At 25.3% G+C, this 20,677-nt stretch overlaps 1 protein-coding gene and 1 long non-coding RNA gene across 2 annotated transcripts; one reads left to right on the forward strand and one right to left on the reverse strand.

Moving 5' to 3' along the window:
* Positions 1-583: 583 nt before the first annotated feature.
* Positions 584-11,594, forward strand: LOC145838111 (uncharacterized). Its single transcript, XR_014370024.1, has 3 exons — positions 584-626; positions 3,863-3,924; positions 11,549-11,594. It is a non-coding gene; the product is annotated as an uncharacterized LOC145838111 (long non-coding RNA).
* Positions 4,634-13,395, reverse strand: LOC145838110 (uncharacterized). Its single transcript, XM_082945651.1, has 6 exons — positions 13,318-13,395; positions 10,462-10,652; positions 7,455-7,530; positions 6,998-7,106; positions 5,983-6,141; positions 4,634-4,987 (listed from the first exon to the last, which is right to left on the reverse strand). Exons 1-6 carry the CDS (start codon positions 13,350-13,352, stop codon positions 4,844-4,846), a joined length of 714 nt encoding a protein of 237 aa, XP_082801777.1. The 5' UTR covers positions 13,353-13,395; the 3' UTR covers positions 4,634-4,843.
* Between the last annotated feature and the right edge of the window lie 7,282 nt (positions 13,396-20,677).

The following is a 20,677-nucleotide window of genomic DNA, read 5'->3' on the forward strand; positions in this document are numbered from 1 at the left end:
AAATTTGTTAAGTACTAAAAACTTTTGAATTTAATCCCTTATCAAAAGTAAAATAAAAACTGTTGTTTTGAAGACTTTACTAATATGTAATATTTGTTGATAATTATATTGTTGCTTCGTTTATAAATGTATTTTGTTTAAAAAAAGAATATAGTCTGCGTTAAGTTTTAAAACTTAACTTTTAGGTAAATTTTTAACTTGTTTTATGTTGTTGTAGAATCTGTTTTGATAGGTACTGAAATTTGAAGTTGCTTTTAGTTTCTTCCATTAACTGCATAATTGTAATTAAATTTTAGAATAGTTTTTGAATTATAACAACATGTTTTAATTTTTATTTGTTTTATTCTTGTTTGAATTTAGCAAGCATAGCAACAATTTATTTAAAAAATAGTTTGCCTTTATTAAAAAGGTTAAAGGTTACTTAATGTAGTTAAGCTCTAAAATTCCAATTAAAGTTTTTACATGTTAGAATTTAACAAAACAGTTTTTGCTATGTTTTGAAATTTTTTCTGCTTTTGTTATTGTTTGTAGAAAATTTTAAATTTCAGATGTTAGCAACACCATGGATTGTTCATTTTCACCTTAGTCTCTCACTCACTACTTAATGAATACCAAGTTAAATTCTAGTGAGTTTATTTGAAATGTTTTTAAGAAAGTTTTTGTATATTATTAACCTATTTTAGATTAAATAACTATTGATAATGTTGCTGAAATCAGTTTTATTAATTAGGTATAGAAATTTTAAAACGTTGTGTTTTGTTGATTTTTCATTATAGGTAAAAATTGTCAGTACTCAATGTCAAAACTCATAAATAGGTTTTACTGATTCCACAAAATAATTGAACAAATACTGAGTTTTGTATTCTTTACTTTTTATAAAACTAATATTAAAAAACCTAGATCTTTTTTAACATATCTCAAATATTTTTTAGTGTAACAATTAAGGTGTGCTAATTTCAAAACTAAGTTATTATCAATTTGTTCAGTATATTGAATTTTGTTTTATAATAACTAAAAGTTCATTTTAAAGCTGCTTTGAAACTTATTTTTTTTAAAGCTTGACAGTAATGAATGAAAAATTTTAGGTCCTAGGTAGTATTGTAATTTTTAAACTTTAGTATTGTTATTTTTTACAAAATAAAACTTCTTTGAACTTTATACTTTTATAAAAATTGTTATATTTAAACTAACTTAAATAAAAATTTTAAATTGTTTCTGAATATTTAAACTCATATAATTTGTTTAAATCACTTCAAAAATAACAAAGGAAAAATATCTAAGTTTTTAGTACTTTTAAATAAAATTATCTTAAATGGTTGTTAAGTTTATTCGAAGAAATATTTAAAGACGTATGCTTTAATTAGACTTTTAAAACTACTGAAATTAAACTTCCTGTATTTAATGAGAAGCTAAATTAAGTGAAAGAAGCATAATTAGAAAAAAAAATATTTATTAGTGTTAAAATCAGTGTTATTACAATTGAAACTACGTTATAATAAATTTTCATAAATTTATTATGGGGCCATACTTAATATATAAATTGGAAAAAAATTAATGTCAAAACGGTTTGGTCAATAAAGATAATGATTGTAAAAATGTTAAAAAAGGTTTTATTAAAGCGCTTATTTATAATTGAAAAAAAAAACAGGAATACTTTGTTTAAACTTGAAATATATTGTAGTCTTATTTCAAAAAACTAAAAATTAAGTGCCAAAATAGGTGAAATAGTTATAAAAAAAAGAAATATGTAACAAGAAATAGTTTACAATAACTATTAAATGTATGATGTTGAATCGTATAATTTGAAATTTCAGAATTTTAAATCTCTAAAAATTGGTAAAGAAATTGAAATCTAGCGTTGCGTTTATAACCCGAATTTATGCTGATATCAATGTGGCCGCGTGGCTCAGCGTGACAAGCGTCTGTCTTTAGACCGAGAGGTGATGAGATTGAGTCCCGGCAGTGTCACAATAAAAATAGCTCAGTGATGTGTTAAACGAACCGCTACGGTATGAATTAAAAATGTATATACCTTCGTTTCTGAGAGTTAATATTTTTAAATAATTTTTTGAAAACAAAGCTTGATTTAAAACATAATAAAATAAACTTGATACTCAAATTTAAGGTGTCACGTTTTGGAAAATTCTTTTAAGGAACAACACTTTACTATCAATTTCATGTTTTAAGCTAGAAGTGAAACGTTTAAAAAAACTTATTTTCAATAAAGCGAATAGAAAATTAATTTTAAGTTTTATTGAATGTTGATTGAATGAAATTAGACTGTTATTAGTTATTAATTATTAAATTAGGTTTTTCAAAGCTCTGCTGTTGTTTTATATAAAAATTTAATGAAAAAGATAAATAGTTATCTTGGTAATGTTATAAAAGCCTTTAAAGCTAGTTTTAGTTATGTTGGTTTAAGCTTTACAGCTTTAACTTTGATAGCAATTTGAATTTTACTGTCTAGATATATTAGTTATAAATTTTTGTTTTTATAGTTTCACAGTTTGTTTTACGTTTCACTTGAAAAACGTTTTATAATTATATAAACAACCTTTAAATTGATAATATTACAAATTTATGAATTTATTTCACTATAACTCTATCTAAAAGCTTGTAAATCATAGCGTTTTTTTATAATTGTTTATGTTACAATGAAACACAGAAGCAAATAAAATATCAAAACAAAATCTTAATGCTAATTGTTTTTGGTTTAAATAGTTATGTGAAAGTAATTTATTTTAAAATATACCTTTAATTTTGTTGTCTCGATACAGAGATGTTATTAAGGGGGGTAATAGGGATTAGTAAAGTAGATTAGTACAACAATCAAAACAACACTTATATTTTATTTACATAAACTAAACAACACAAAGATACAATTACATCACTCTATACGAGAACTAAAGTTAAACACACAAGAAAACATTAGTTCTTAAATCTAACGTGCTTAAAATGCATCTTAACTTAAAGCACACTTGGCGAATGCTCTGCCGAAACTGCTACTGCTACTGCAAGTAATTGCAAGTCAAATTCCGTTTTATAAGCACTAAAACAAATGTAACTCCTTTAAGTAAACAATATTGTTTATTGTTTTAGAAAATTGTTTTAAGAGTTATAAAAATTGTTTTGGAAAAGCTTGTTTTGAAAATAATGAAAAATGTTTTGGAAAAGCTTTTATTGTTACAAAAAATTCCATATTTATTCACAAGCTTTAAAATACTAAAATGAGATGCTAATATCATTACATTGTTATAAAAATTATTGAAATTTTGTTTCGTGGATTATTTAGTTATGAGATGCTATACTAACTTTAATTGTTTGAAACTATTTCTAATTTGATGGTTACTACTAACTAAGCTTTTAAAGTTTCAAACTAGCAAAATAAAGTACACTAGTTATATTTTAGATATGGTTTTACAATTAGTTTAGCTGATTGTATCTTTTTACTTTAATCAAGTTAATTAAATTTGCATGTGTTAAACATCTTTGGATTTAATAATTGTAATTTTTTTATTTGAAAAAGCTTAATGAAGAAACTTGATAAATGATTAAAGAGTATTTTGTAAAAAACAGATTTTGCAACAAAATTTTAGACAATAAATCTCTTACACTATCTCCTTAAATTTAACTACAAAGTTGAGAACTGTGATTATATTAAAATTGAAACCAAACTTATAAACTTGAAAAAAAAAACCGTTATAAGTCGCTACAGAGTAACCAAACATACAATTTTCTACGAATATAATTTTTACTGCAATTTAAATAGTAGTTTTATTGAAAACAAAAGATATTAACTTTAACGCATAAAAATTACAAATACAATTTCAGTTGTTTTAGTAATTTCATTTAATCTTTTTAGCAAGAAGAAATTGATTTTTCCTGAACAAGGAAGCTTTTCAGAAGAAATTTTTGCAACACAAGGTCAGTTATAATAGTTAAGAAATTTTTTCCTAATAAAATTTGACTTGGAAAAAATATCAAAGACTTAAATACATAGTTTGTATATTCTTTAACTTACAACTATATATATCCTTTAAGTTGAAAAAAAAACTAGTTTATTTATATATTAAACTCCTGTTTTGTTTTACCGAAAGTTGTGGTGAAAAAATAATAACTATGCAAATTGAAGATAATCTAAAATAAATATCTAGCTCTTTTTGTTAAGTTACATTCAATTAAAGTTATTCCTAAAAATTGTACAGTTAAAAAGTCTTATTCAAGAATTGAAAACAAATACTTTCACAGTCATTTTTTATTTTTCAATGAAAAAATAGTTAAGCACTGAAATAAATAATTAAAATAATCTCTTAAAGCTACAGCAGTAAAATTTTGAACATCTGTTTTTCAGCAAGTAATAAGTTGTTTTAGCACTTCAGAAATGACATTTTTAGTTGTAAAACTTTAAAAGTTAACACTTAACTAAAAATTGTTTAGTAACTAATATAAGTAACTAAATGTTAGTAGCAAATATATTAAGAATAAACTTGTTTTGATTATTAAAAAGAACTTAGAACTGTTTTAAAAACATAAAAAAATCTTAAATCGTTAATAAACTGAACTGATTTGTTTATTTGTAAAATATTTCTAAACAAAAACAACCAATAAATACTAATACCATGATTGCCCTTAAACCTAATTAAAATGTTGTCAATCACTAAAGTAAAACAATAGTAGAAACACATCGTATATGAAATATCGGGAATGCCATTGAGTTTACAAAGGGCAATACGTTTACAAGTTTTTACAAAGGCCAGGGGTAAACATTTAGGGTTGGGAAATTGTTTTCCTGTAAATAAGTGTGGCCCCATGCAACTTCAACACCCACCCCTAGTTTTTATTATTACGTGTTGCAACAGTTGTCTTTGAACAGCTGTGAAACAGATTTCTTGTTGTTGTTTTCAACCTCTTTTCCGCTCAAGTTTATACTGTTGTTTGCGTTCGTTGCCGATGAGAATTTGCCCGATGATATGTTCTTGATGTATATCTGTTAGATTTGTTTATTTTAGTTTGGTTTTCCTAATACTTGTGTACTCAAATAAAGTGGGAGTTATATGTTTATGAGTGGTTAAATTCTTTTTAAATTGTTTATATATGCCTATCTCTTTAAAAAATAGATTACAGCTTGGTTGTTTTAAAGTAATATCAACTATGTAAAAGTAATATCAAAATGAAAGTTTTCGTTAGCAAATAGCTATCACCTGAATTAATTAAAAATATAAAGTTATATTTTTAAAAGTCAGTGTTTTAGTTCCGCAAAATCATCAATTAAATTAAATCAGTTAAGTTTATTTTACATTAGTTATAGTTTTTAATATAATTTAAATTAAGACATAATTTTATTAGTCAATATTATTTTTGTTTTTGAAAAACATAGTACTGAAACACTGTATCAAATACATAACAATGACATGGAGTAATAAAGCTAATTAATAAGCCCCATATGAAAGCTGCTTTTACATTAGTGGAATTCAATATTTCAAAATAAATGATACAAATAATAAAATAAATATCAAAACTAATTAATGAGCCCAATAAAGACAGCCTCTGAGTTAATTTACTTCAATAAAGTAATGCAAAGTAATAATATTAAACTAAAATATTAAGTCCAATAAATGCAGCTTTGACATTAGTTGACTTTATTATTACAAAAAATAAACTTAGTTAATAAAACCAATAAATGTAGTTTCTGAAATAGTTAACTACAAAAAAAAACATTATATTTGAATAAGATAGTTTATTTAAGCACTGACGAGGTCTTTGACCGAAACTTAGTTTGCATAATAAAGTCTTTAAAAAAAATATTTATTATTTTCTTCTCTTGTAGTTGAGATCTCTTAATTTATTTTCTAAAAATCAAAACATATAATAAGAAAATAACACAAATAAATGTTAAGCTTGGTTAATAAGATCAATAAAAGCAGCCTGTAAGTTATTCGATTTCAATTTAATAAATAAATTTAACAAACAAAAATATCGAACCTGGTTGATAAGTCCAATAAAAGCGGCTTCAACATTAGTAGATTTGAGTGCAGACGTTTCAATGTAAGCCAGTTTGTTCTGCTCGGCAAACTGTTGAGCTTCAGGTTTCTCAACCTTCCGCTGTTTGGACAAATCCGTTTTGTTCCCCACTAACATCGTCTGAAATAAGTTTTAGTTCGTTATAAAGGTGTATAATGACAACAATTAAAACAAGTAAACTGGGTTTTTTACAAGTTATCCCATTAGTACTCACTAGCATGGTCTGAAAGTAGTTTAAAGTTGCTATAAAATTGTTTATACTTGCCTATAAGTAGGGTTAAACCTGTATTGTTTGTTTAAACACTAAAATCTACTGAAAATACAATAAACATGTTTTTCAATATCTTATTTAAAAATTTGTTATAATATAACTTTCACACTTTATAGCATAGTCTTAAAATAGTTTCAAGTTGTGCTAAAGTATTATTTCTTACAAGCTTGGTCTAAAAAGGTATAAAATACTTAAAAGTCGTACGACTTTTGTTTATTAAAGCGTAAACCAAGATTCATGTAAGGCAATTAACTTTTAATATGAAAAAGTTTAGTCAAATCTGTGTTTTTTCCACTAACAACATTGTCTGAAATATTTCATTTTTAATTGATGGTTACTTGCAAGGAGCCTAGATTACTTAAAACTTACAAAACTGCAAACTTCTTAAGCAATTGTCTATAAGCCTTGAGTTATCTTTGTCAACTGATTTTTTATAAGAAAACTTTTATGTACGATTACTTTTGCATGTTATTGAGAAAAACTTTGATTTCACAATTTTATTAATATAAAACAGTGTTAAGATTATAATAAAAAAAAAGCATAAAATAATTTTTGTCAAACTTTCCCTACTTTTCTTAACATTTTTCATTAACTTTCACTAGCTATTTATATTTATATTTCCCCCAACCAAACAAATTTTTTATGCATAAAAACTTGTCAATATCAACTAATACTATTTTTTCTAAATACTTTATCTCAACCAACCTGACAATCTTCAGACGAGTAAGCTTTTATCTCAGACAGCCAGTAAGCGAGGTTCTTGAAACTTCGTGGGTTTGTGACGTCATAAACCAGCAAGACTCCCACGCTGCCTCTGTATTAAAAAAAAGGAAATAATTAATAAATAATTATTCTATTCATAAATTTTAATATTAGTTAAAATAAGTGTATATGTTAGTATATTATAAACTCCCACACTACTCTGTAATAAATTATATAACAAAATAGTTATGTAATTAATAAGTTCATTCGTAAAACCAGCTAATTTCCCAATAATTTTACTTATTAATGATCATTTAACCTGTAGTAATCTGATACTAATGCACGGTAATAATAATAGTAATAATAATAATAGTAGTAGTAATAAATAATAATAATAATAATAATAGTAGTAGTAATAAATAATACTTATAAATAGTTTATATAGTAACAATTATTTAACCTGTAGTAAGCAGAAGCCAATGCTCTGTATCTTTCTTCACCAGCCGTGTCCCATAATTGACAACATATTTGTTTCTCTATTAGAAAAAATTATTATGAATTAAATAATTAACACGAGTTTTAAAAGTATGTATTTCTACTTAAAATATTTAGATATATTTGTCCCACAATTGGCAGCATATCGGTTTCACTGAAATATTCACTAAGTTTTAGTAATTTTGATTTGTCAATTTTTTGTTTCTTCTAGCGGCATGTATGATTTTCTGTCGTTTTTACTTTTTAATCTTTTATCACTTATTAATCTTAGTGTCACTTTTTAATTAATTTATAAATGTGATCTATGAATTAGTTATTATTTTAACTTATTAATATTGACGTGTCCCACAACAACTTATCTGTTTGAATAAATATTTCATAATTTTTTGTATATAAACGCTTTAATTATTTCTCCCATAATTGGCAACGTATATGTTTATTTGTTGGATAAGAAAATATTTACCAATTTAAACTTGTTATAAACAAATATTAAAAAACTTTATTTTTTTTTCATTTATCTCTATTTCTAACAAGTATCTTATAAGTTGTCAATAAGCCAAAAGTTCGTTAGTGATTGATATGTGCAGATATATTATGTTTTGTTAAACATATTAAGTAAGTGAATATTTTAACAAACAAAATAAAATTAATTAACAAAAATAAGTATAATTAATAAAAAAAGTTTAATTTTTATGAAATAAAAGAAACCGCTTACTATAAAAACATTAAATATGAAAGTTGTTTGTATATATATATATATATTTGTTGTAAAATTTCAATTACTATATAGTTAAATTGATTTCAATAAATAAATGACTATAACATGCTTTCTTGTACAAGTTTTAATGAATTTTGTTGTACTATATGTATATAATATTATATATTATATATGTATTTATTATATATTTTAGTATTAAATATAATATTAATACTAAATTGATTATTTTATACTTGAACGGGAAATTGACATTTTTAAGCATCTAACATTAGATACTTTCAAACTTGTTTTATATGCTGTTAAGCAGTTTATTTTTTTTATCTCTTGCTTTTTTATTGTTAATTATCAAATTTTTAAAAGTTTATTAAAGTATGCTGTTCTGTGATGCTTATATTTAACTTAAATTCGTGGCCTGAAATTATATATATATAACGGCTTTAGTATTTAGCTGATATATAAAAGTTTTTACAAATTAGGTAAAATCTTAATTTTAGTTATAGTTAATTATTAGTTAAAAATTGCTGTTTAATTTAAGTTTACGAAAATATTATATACATATTACTATAAACTATTAATAATTAAACTGCTAGTTTGATTTTTGTTCAACATAACTTATTAAATTTTATACACATATCACAATAAGAATTATTCACTAAATGAATGAGCTAACATTACTTTGTTATGACTAAGTCTGCATAAGTAACAGTTTTTGCTATTAATGTATTTTAAAAGATAATTTAACATTAAGTATAATTATTAAATTATGCTGTTCATTAAAAAAATAATTAATTAGTTTAGAATAACTTTGACTGAACTTTTAAAAAGTACTCAACATAACTTCTCTTAAATTTATTTAAGTACAACATATATTTACATATATAAAAAATTATATTTTAAATTATAAACATAATTACTGTGTAAAATTTGATAAAATTTAGATAAACTTTTGTTATCCTTAATTATTGACATATTTAATAGTATATGGTGTTAATGTTTTTAAATCTACTAAAAATGGGATTTTGTATATAATATATAACATTTCTTTTAATTTATTGCTTTGTATGAAAGTTAAACTTTCTCTTTTTTATTGACCTTTACATTTTCTTATTACTTTAAACCGTGAAGTTATTTAACAATTATTTGATATTTCAAAACACACAACAAATTTCTCTTTATATAGAAATGGTGACATTGAACTCAAAATAAAAAAATTACAACACCGATGTTGTAACTTATTGCTATAACTTCATTTATTATCTCTCATTATATTTACTTAACTTTTGACTCGCAAAACTTTAATTATCACTTTACTTTATTATTCCTCTTATTGTTTACTAATAATGAAATTGTTTATAAACCAAGTAAAGATAAGAACACTAGACATTGAAATATTTTACTTGCACTATATCTCATTAAAAGTTATTTTTAAATTGTCATCTGTAATTTTATATGTTTCAAAAATTTATATTATCTTTAAAATTAATCTAAATTACCACTAAAATACTTCTGATGATGTATGCTATTTTAATTAGGGGCTAAAGTTTTTTGTAAATAGTTTGAATACTATAAGAGTTACTAGTTTAACTTCATCATTGATAACATACTGCTAAAAGTTTACCTTAACTTGAACAGTTTGAAAATTTAACCTGTTTTTATTGAATAACAAGCAAACAAATAACATAAAAAAAAATTTAAGTTGAATCACCTGGGTAGCAAGATTTAGATCAAAATTTATTTACCAACCTAAATGTTTATATAAAAACAATGATATTTAAGATGTTTCGTTAAAAAATGTTTTAAACTAAACAAGTTTGTTGGAACATATGACATTTAAAAAAAAAAGTCAGTATGTTAAAATTACCTTATATTAAGTTGATGATATAGAAATAGTTGTCTTATAGAAAAATAAATTGGATATCTTAGAATTTCTGAAAACAGTTTTTTATTATAAAATTTGTAAAAATTAATGCCATAATATAAATAGTTTGAGTAATTTAAATAAGTGTACGACTTATGAATAATTTAAAAAGTAAAAAAATAACCTTCAACTTTCCTGCTTTTATGGGTAAATAAATACTAAATAAAATAAAAATAGAAAAAACCTTCAAGTTGGTCAAATTTTACCCCAGTATCATGCTTTATTAGTAAAAATATATACAATGAATAACTTCAAATCAAGCGGTTTTTGTAACAAATTTCCCACCGATGGTCTACCTCATTTTATGGATAAATCATAACAAATTAATAAAAATACCTTCAACTTGGACAGTTTTTGTGGCAAATTCCACCCCGATGGTCTGTCTGCTTTTATGGGTAAACTCGCCCCTTGAAAACCTGGCAACAAGCTGGGACTTTCCCACTCCTGAATCTCCAACAACAACCATCTTGATCAGGTAGTCGTATTCGATGTACAAGTCGTCTTGTTGTTTCATTCTACCGTTGTATCTAGACTTGCGAGAACAGAATATAAGTTAATTGACTAAAATGTTAAAAAGTATTGAAATGCAGTAATTTAAATTATTTATTTATTGTTTATTTTGTTTTAATGAGTTGATCGTGTTCTATGTAACGGTCGTCCGCATTTCGCTTCATTCTGCCGCTGTATCTAGACTTTTAAGTAAAAAAGCAGATATAACAGAGTTATCAATCGTTGGCAAGGAGCTAAGAATTAAGCTAATTTATAGTTTAACTTTCATTGCGTTACTACACTGTATATATGAAAAAGATGAAAAATACACGATAAAATGGAAAACTGTTTGAAAAATTAACAGAAAATTCAAACCAAACTTCATGTGCTCATTATGCAACCTGGAAAGACTATACATAGCAAATGCTAACAAAAAAAAACTAAATAAGAGAAATGAACAAGTTACACAGTGTCCACAATACCCTAGGAAATATTTTTAGTATATTTTTAATGTTTGTTTTTAAATCTTATCACATTTACTTATTTATTTAATCTAATTTATTATTATGTAACATCTATTTTTGTATTGTATATATGTTTTTGCCTTAACTTACAAACTTTTCATAAAAAAAAGACATTAAAAAAAAAGCCCTATTAAGTTTTAATATTTTCATTTTTTTTAAAGCTTAGTATAAGAAGATAATGGTTTAGTTTTGTACAGAATAAATTTATTTAGTATTTTATTGTTATAGATATAGATAATGTATAATTCACCAGTTAAACAGTAACTCCAGTTAACAGAATACTGATATTAGTACTTACCTGTGTTTAAGTTAATTTTTATCAACAGCATTTTAATGGTAAGTCATATATTAAAGTTAATTTTATTTTTATATCTGTTTTTATTTTGATTCATCGTTCTTTATTTTTTCAGCTTTTGTTTGTGTCTGATTAACTTCTCTGCAGGGAAACGGCGTAACGCAATAAAAGTTAAAACAATATGTTAGTTTTGTGTCTAGACTTGCATAAAATATTTAGTTAATAAGTAAAATATTATTTGAGGTAGTATTTACACTTTTTTAAAATATATGTTTATTTTAATGTTTCTGAGGTAATCGTATAACTGTTGTATTGAGACTTGCAAAGTTACAAAATTTATTTAAACAGTTTAGTTTCAAACTTTATCTGTTCTTCAGTATATAAAATAGGCTATAATATATATTAATATTACATGACAGTCAACTACTATTTGAAAATAAATTAAACATAGTAATAACAACTATTTGCACAGTACCTTTTTTTTTAAACTGACATTTGTTTCTCTGTGTTAAGCGAATTAACACAGTTCCACAGAATTTTTAAAAGTTCAAAAACGTTACTTTTTATACTTTTTAAAATTTTTGAGAGTTTTGTGGAACTGTTTTCGATTGTTTAACACAGAGAAATATATATCAATTAGATAAAGAAAATTACCGAGTTATTTTTGTTATTATTATACACTCCAACGAACTTGTATTTTTAGGATCTGTATGAATAAACTGTTTGCAAATAATTTTGAATACTTTAATGAAATATAACCAGAGTATTGTCATAATAGTTTTAGAATTAAAGGTTCTCATATCAAAATTAAATTGCTTCTATGAAAGTGTAAAACTTTGGTCGGTTATGATAAAAAAAATAAAATAAAAAAAGTCCTTAAAAACATAATATAGTAGCTTGGTAATGACGAATTCAAAGTAAGAGTTTCTTAAAATTTAATTAGTTTACTTTGAAATACTTTTTATAATTTTTTTAGTGCATACTTTTCCTTATGAACTAGTTAATTTAGTAGTTGCTTAATAAAAATCAATTTCCGGTTATATTGTTGTAACATATACAAAAACTGGGGTTTACATTTTTTTCTTTTCGTAAACTCAGATTAGTAATTTAATTTTTTTCTAATGTTGTTTAGCAAATTAAAAAATTAGCTTTAAAAACTTGTTGATAAAAATCGTGTTAACTCAGACTAGCTCAGGTTTTTTATAGAAACTCAGACTACTTTTTTATAAAAACAAGTGAAAATTCTTTGGTTTTACTTGGTTATTTTTCTACATTACTTGAGATTGGTTGTTTCTAAATAGGTGCTTTAAAAATGCATGACAAATGGTAAAATAAAAACTTGATAATTTAATTTTTAAAACAAGGTTTTAAACAAGATTGTGACTTACTTATGCTTATTTACAAATGAAATATATTTAGAAGTTTTTGAAAAGTTTTGCAAACATGTAAAATGTATGCTAACTTGTTTTTAATTAAACAGTTTGAAAACCTTATTCTCAAAACTCTGATTTTTTTGAACAATAAAGTCGGATCAAAATAATGATATGCTTTAATTTTAACAATTCTCGGAACAAAACTTATTCTGGTAATTTTAATGCAATAAAAACTGTATAAAAACAAAGTCAGGTCCCTTGAAATTAGTCAATTAAAAAGCTGTTTCTTATAAATAAACGTTATGTATAACTTAAAAAAAATCAAAACTCACGCTTTTAGAGTTAAAAAAGAAGTTTTGTTCACTGAACAATAATACTTTTGAAAGTTACTTAACTTTTGTAAAATTTTAACAGGAAAACTTCTATTTAAACTTTTCAATTCACTTTCCGTTCTTTTTTTCAATTTACTTTTATTTTTATAATTATTTTATTTTACAAACAAAGTTCTCACCTTTTATCTTCTTCAACTGATTTTTGTTTTTGCATTTTTAAAGTTTTGTTTAATAGACTCCAATTGAAAAAAAAATAGTAATCTAAAAGTAATAATGACGTTGCTTCTATTTTGAAATTGTTTCAGTTTAAACAAATTCTACGTCACGAAGTAAAAAACTAATAAGATAAAATATTTCAAGGTAAATAAAAATATTTTAGTTTTCAATTAAAAAATATCAAAGCATATACTCTTAATTTTAAAGAGTTTTCAATAAAAAATGAAAAAATAACTTTAAAAAAGTACTTTTAATCAACAAATATGTTAAACTTTTATAAAAGAACATCAAAAAGCAGCTAGAATATTGACTTGTTATTTTTTTACACTTCTCAAAAGTTGTTTTTTATGTGACGTCATTAATGATGTAATTTCCGTTCTACTACAAAACTAATTTGCACTTTGATAGAACCTTTCTTGTTAAAAGCTGTTTAGTAAGGTACGGGTTTACACTTTTTATTTATAGAATGATTTAAAATTTTAATATTTTTTTAGTAAAAATACTAACGGTTTAATTCAATAAAATTGTTTTAAATACTTTCAGTAAATTTTTTGTCTTGCACTACCACTAAAAGTTAAACACCTGTTAGAACTTAAGAATTAACATATTTTGTTTATATTTGTTCAATACAGTACGAACCACTAACAATGTAATTTAAATCCTTTTTAAAACAAATAATCACCTTTAAACGTTAAAAAAACAAGTTTTTTTTTTAATCTGTTTTTAGTTTTTCTACCACTAAAGATTGAAATAAATTTATCAATTTAGAATCTAATTTTTCTTGTTAAAAACGTATGAGTCAAAAGCAAAAATTTAATAATTCAACAGTTAACACATGATATTTGGAATCAGCAAAAAATTTTGTGAGTAATTAGCATGAGTTTCCATGTAAGTTTTCTCAATTTTATTTATTTTTGAGTGTAAATTAATATTTTTTCTATTTTTTTAAATTGAAGACTATTCTTTTTTTTTTGAAAAAGTAAATGTCATTATTTTGTTTTGTATTTAAAGTATTATAAATTTTATTAATTTTTACTAGGTTTTATAAAACCTTCTGTACTAAATACAATAACAATTAAAACTATAACTTTAAGAATATATTCATGAATGTTTTTTTATATTTTACTAAACTAATTTTCATTAAAATAAAGGTTCTTAGTTAGAAAAAAAGTAATCAAACTTATTTTTTTCATTAATGTATTTCTTCTTAAAGTTTTTTAACATTTTTCCAGTCAGTTGTTGAAGCAAGCTAGTTTCGAAATTTGAGATTAAGAAAAAAAATTTGAAAAAGCAATTGTAAGTTTTTGGAAACACTACTTTGAATAAAAGCTGTAAAAACTAAAACACACTCACAAAAAATACTAACTGAAAAATATTATTTCAGTTTATTCGAAGCTTTTGACCAAGAAACAAAACGTCGTACTACTGAAAATTAAAATGAAAGAACAAAGTTTGCTGTATGTTCGATGAAAGATATTTTTCTCTTAATAACATGATTATTAGCACTTATTTTTTATAGTTACAAGATTAATAAACTTTGTTTGATAAAGTAGGGATAATGTACTATACTTGTGATTTATAAACTTCAATCTTAATATTCTGTTTGGTATTTTTCAAATTGAAGTGTTTTTATTTTTTTTTAAGTGTTTAAAGTTAATTTTAGCAATCTCAACTCTCAATAAGAAATATCAAATGTATTAATCAATCTACGCTTACCTAACTATTTGTTATTTTTTATATATTATTTTTCGTCATAATTTTTTCTTAAAAATTTAAGTTCCTAAAGACAGCTTTATTGATACTAATAAAATGGTGCTTTAAACATGAAATCTTTAGTTTCAGCATTACTTAAATGTATTAATAAACTTATAAAAAACAATTATAGCTGTATTTAATTTGTTTTCACGAACTGACTTGTATTTCGTTTTACTATATATTTATTTCGTTGTTTGTTTTCAAACCATTTTGTTGTTTTGCAGCTCAACTAGCTTACATCTTAATATTTTGAAATCATCATTGTTTGCTATATCATTTTTTTGTAGATTTACTGGATTAGTATTTAAAAAGAAATCATAAAAAAAAATAACTTAACTCAGCTCAAAAAAACTAAAATTAAAATCATTAAAAACATTCAAAAAAGTTTATTTCCATCTGTTCTTATATAAAATGTTTATATCAATATTAAGTAATTGCAGCTCTAAGACATTTTTAAATATTTTAGTTTATATTTTTATAGTATTTTAGAAATACTTGAGTTGCCTGTAAAATTAATTTGTGTGAGCATATAGAATATAAACAACAGTGAAAGTTAAACAACAAGGATTTTTTTATAAACTTCCGCTAATCGATAGTGTATTGAGGATTAGTTAAAGTAAATTAGTCAAGCTATAATAATATATTATATCCCTAAATTGTATAAAATATTATCTTAAGAGTCTTTGTACTTCACTAAATTTTCAAAAAATATTAACACTTCATTATTTACACACATAGTTGTTTAATGAAATTTACTCAATTAAACACATAATTGTAATAAACTTCAGATTTTTTTTGAAAATTTAAAAGCTTTTTATAGTGTACTGTTTTACTTTTACTAGTTTTTAGCTTTTCTATTAAAGGCTTAACCATATAGATAGTAAAAATTAAAATCTAGTTTTTTAAAAAACAGTACAATAACCTATTAAAAAGAAGCTACTATATCTAAATCATAAAATTTATAGAGCTATGTCTTTGCAAGTTAAGTATTTTATAAAATTTTAAAGATACGTGTTTTGTTGATTTTTTTAATTAATAGCAATAAATTCTAATTGAAAGTAAATCATTAATAAACATTCATTAAATAGTGTGTTGGAAGGTACCATATCAGTTTAAGTTTAACTAAAGTTTGCTTTTTTCTATTTTATACTAAATGTAATTAAAATCAACAATTGCAGTAATTTTAAGCTTTAATTAAATTTATTAAACTTTTATTTTTTCCTTCGATTCATTTTCTATAACAATAAAACTTGAATACAGTATAAATTTAAAGTCAAAGAGCTATTTAGTTCTGAAAATAGTATTTTGGATAGTTAAAAATTGTTTAAAAGACACTTACATAAGACTAATTTATTAGATAACATTAAGGTTTGACAGTTCGTTCACCAGACCACAAGCCTTCCGTAGACAGAGACCCGGTTTTTGTTCTAAATTCGTCTGTCAGCTGCAACCGAAAAATAAGTCATTAATCTACAAACAGTTTAGTCTACCAGAAGCTTGAGGTCTGATTATCGAATTCGTATGATCAAGCCTTATGGTAAAACTTGAGCTTGACTCACGGCGTACAAAATTTCAGACTCTGTAGACATTCACAGATTTTTTTGGTTTGAATTACTTAAGGTGAAATAGGACAGCAAAGTATTTTAAATAGAGTATAATCCTAATGCATACAAAGTTTACAATCAAAAAAACAGTATTTTTTTTGTCTGAGTCGTTTATTTTAAAACAATATACTACAATTTCCCATAATACTTTTGTTATACACAAGTAAAAACGTTGAATAGTTCCATTTTACAATTAGGTGCTTCAGATAAAGTTTGTAATAACTAGACAACCTACTTTAAAAAATATCAAAAGAAACAACTTTTATATAAAATCTTAGCTAGCAAAGTTATTTATAATCGGTTTAAATAAATATTTTTTGTGAAAAAAATAGTTTTAGATAAGTTAAATTATTAGTTCCTACTGGATATGTAAGTGAAACTATATTAAATTCTTCTTGACAATAATTAACTAACAGATTACATGATTTCTACAACTAAAAAAATAAATAAAAATAAAATTAGTTTGTAACCATTGCATTTTAGCCGTAAAATAACTATAAAAACCGTCTCTTACATGTGCTTTAATGTTTTTCTTTACAATTTTTATTATTTTCGATTCGTGTTAAGGTATTGTTTATAGTTGTGTTCAGGTTCATTACTATCTTGCTGACCATTGCGATTAACCGACGTTAGATCAACTTGGTCGTTAAAACGAGAGGAACCGATGTTTCTATCAAAATTATTTACAAGTTCATTATTTTCTTGTTGGTCATTGTGGTTGACAGTTAGTTGATATAAAGTCTCATCAATTAAAGCAGAAACTTCTTCAAGTTCCGGATCCAAACTCTCATCTAGATCACTACTAAGAGCAGAATGACCGTTTTCTCCGTTCAAAAACTGCGCGAAATCAACTTTTCTGCTTGGTTGCACATTGTTAGGGCTCGAAGAAAATACTAACTCCGAAAAGTTGTTTTGATCTGCCGACGGTTGATCCAAACTACCAACTATCTCAGTAGCAAACGGAAGATCGAAATTGTTTATTGGTCGGTTGTTCGAAGCGGATTTATCGGCTCCTTCCAAAAGCTGCAAAAACTTCAAGTTTTCTTGAGCCTCGTTGTCAGAGCTGCCTGGTAGTTTTTGTTCTGAAAAGTGTTGCAAAAACTTCTGGGCATCTGTTTGGTTGCTACCTTTGGTGTTAAACAGCTTTTTTTTACTTCTTTTTCTGTATGAACCTTGTTGAATTACTGGGAAAGTCCCGAAACCCAACTCCTTAGTACTGACGTCATAAACCAAACAGTCCGAAGTTTTTGGTTTTTTGTTGGAGATAAGATTGTAAGATGAATTGTATTTATTTTTCTCGCTTGCATTTTTGCCGAAATTCCCGTTGAAAAAGTCAAAACTTGCGTCATTAAGTATTTGATTTGCAGTCCTTACATAATTTTTCTTCGGAGTTTTTTGTTTGAGTTTCGGAATATTCAGATATTGCATAAAGTCATGTTCTGCTTTGCCAGTATTTTGATTACTGTAAGAACTGGAAGGTGTGTTATCATTTTTAGATCTGACTCCTTCTAAAAGATCATTTATGTCTGATACGACATCAAAACTCACACCAGAGTCATTTTGATTTTGTGAACTGTCGCCGTTAAACTTACAGTTTGATAAATCATTAAAGTTAATTGTGGAGGCGTTTTTATTTTGTGACCTACCTCCACTTAACTGACCTCTATATGGCACGTCAAAGTTCACCAACGAGTCATCTCTTGTGTTTTTATTCGAATCAGAGCTGTCAAAATAAATGTCATTAATCTGTTTACTGGAGCCCACTTTTCTATTGTTCCCGTGGATATTTTTGCTAGTATTAGCGTTTGATTGCGGCCTCATGCGGATATAAAATTGCTCCGCGTCTCTTTTCGCTTTATCATTCGAATTAGCTGAATTCAGCTTGAAGTGCCCGAAAACACCGATGTCTTTTTTATTATGTTTGTTGGCGTTTTTGCTCCTTCTGGCAGTTCTCTTCACGACGTCAAACAGATCAGGGGAATTTTCGTGCAAATCATCGAGGAACTCCCTGTTCAAGTTTTCGATCTTACGTTTAGTTGCAGGGTCGGCTTTCATTTGAGTTAAAATTTCGTTTGCTTTGTAGTCATGCCACTTGTCAACTTGCCTGTAGAATAAATATAATGCATTTAAAAGCCATGTACAAAATGTAAATTAAATTTATTAAAAGGAACACAATTAATGAAATTTTAGCCAACAAACAATAAAAATAAAAATTGTAATTATAATTTAAACTAAAAATAATAAAAATAAACTTTTTCAAAAAATTTTTATTAACTAAAGTAAATAAAAATTAGTAAAATTAGCTATAATCGACACCAATAAATATTAAAGCAAAAAAAAAACCGAATATAGTAAATATATTTAAAGCTACTAACGTTTTACTCAAATAAGCTTTTTTGCTCAGCTCTTCAACTTTGTCGTTGTCGGGGTCCTTGTCGTGCTCAAAAGATCTCTCCAATATTTCCAACTGATGAGGCCAGAAGCTCTCGTTGAAGTCCAGGAATCTCAATCCGGCCCGCCTGTTCTTGAACCAGTCACTGATCGATTTCCACGTTCTGTTTGTCTGAAAAAAATAATTTGAGTTGATGTATCCCGATGGTGGAAAAATGAAAGCGAACTAAGCAGAACCTTCGAGCTCTTTTTAAAGTTTTTTAGCTAAGAAACAGTATATGGTACCGTAGAAGCAAGCTCAAGCTATTAAGAAATTAAAATAAATAGTTTGAAATAAACATATTTATATACATATAAAGGTTTACTTTAAGATGTAAAACTTGAAGTTTTACATCTTGAAATAAAACTTTTTATCAAAAAAGCCCTTAAGGTGGGCTCCAAGTGAAAAATTTGATTTATCAAGTTAAATAACTTAATTCTTTATGTATATATAAATATATTGGTTATTTTAAGAGGTTATATTTAAATTTTAAAGCATCAGCTTGTAGCAAAAACACATTCTAAATGATTAATCTTGCCCTCCGGCAGATGTGGCTCGCTACGTGCTAATATAAACATCTAATGCAGTAGAAGCAAGCCCGAGATTTTTTTTAAATTTTATAAGTATGCTATTTGAATCGTAGTAAAGTGGAAACATTTGTTCTTTTCAGCAGGCGTCATTATTATTTCAGCAGGTATCAATTTGGTAAAAAAAAACGAATTTAAACACGTTTAAACTGTTAGAGAAGTCAATTGCAAGCAAAAATCCAAACTAAAATAAAAATTTTTAAAAAATTAAAAAGAAAGAATGTATACAATAAAAACCAAGTTTCTTGTACTTAATTCAGTTTCTTTTTATTCTATCTATGTAGTTATTTGTGTTAACGAAAAATATTGCTGAACTTATTGTAATGTAAAGAGCTTATTTAGATATAAAAGCGCAAATTAAGTATTTTATTTACTACCAGGTTTCGTTGGCAAAAAAAATATCTTGACAAGGTCGTAATGTTTTTGTCACCGAAACCTGGTAGTGAATAAAATACTTATTTGCACTTGTGTATTCTACACCTAAAAAAACACATTTAAAACAGTCATCTAACAAAAACAAACCAGCAAACTTAATTTCATGAAATCTTCAAGCCTCGGAAACTTGGACTTTTCCACGTAAAACTCCTCCAAAACCCTCCTCTGTCTCTCCGTCAGGTTCTTTCTCGCGTTGAACCTGACTAGCGGCACGAAAACTCTCTTCTTGCTCTTCCCCCGTCTCGCGTCCGCAGTGCGCCTGTTAGCGAACCAGCTCTTGATGCTCTTCTCGCTTCGGCCGACCTGTTTCAAATTTGAAAGTTTCAGCGGTGAAAAAAAGTGTAAACAGAGTGTGTGAGTGCGTTTTTGAGTGATCGTTTGTGATAATGTTGTCGGCTTAGTTTTTACACTTTCTAAACAACTTGAACTTCGAATTGAACAATGGATTTCTTTTTTTTTTCTTAAAATACAGCACTAAACTTGTGTTTTAAATAGCTACCTAGCATGAGAA

This window comes from Thalia democratica, chromosome 6, assembly GCF_965202585.1.
Source record: "Thalia democratica chromosome 6, ktThaDemo2.hap1.1, whole genome shotgun sequence".
Taxonomy (NCBI): Eukaryota; Metazoa; Chordata; class Thaliacea; order Salpida; family Salpidae; genus Thalia; species Thalia democratica.

Coding starts and splice junctions, on each gene's coding strand:
- LOC145838110 (XM_082945651.1), bottom strand. CDS start 13,352: ATGCAAAAACAAAAATCAGTTGAAGAAGATAAAAG. Junction 10,653..13,317: donor TCAGTTGAAGAAGATAAAAG/GTGAGAACTTTG, acceptor TCGCAAGTCTAG/ATACAACGGTAGAATGAAAC. Junction 7,107..7,454: donor TTGGCTTCTGCTTACTACAG/GTTAAATAATTG, acceptor TTTTTAATACAG/AGGCAGCGTGGGAGTCTTGC.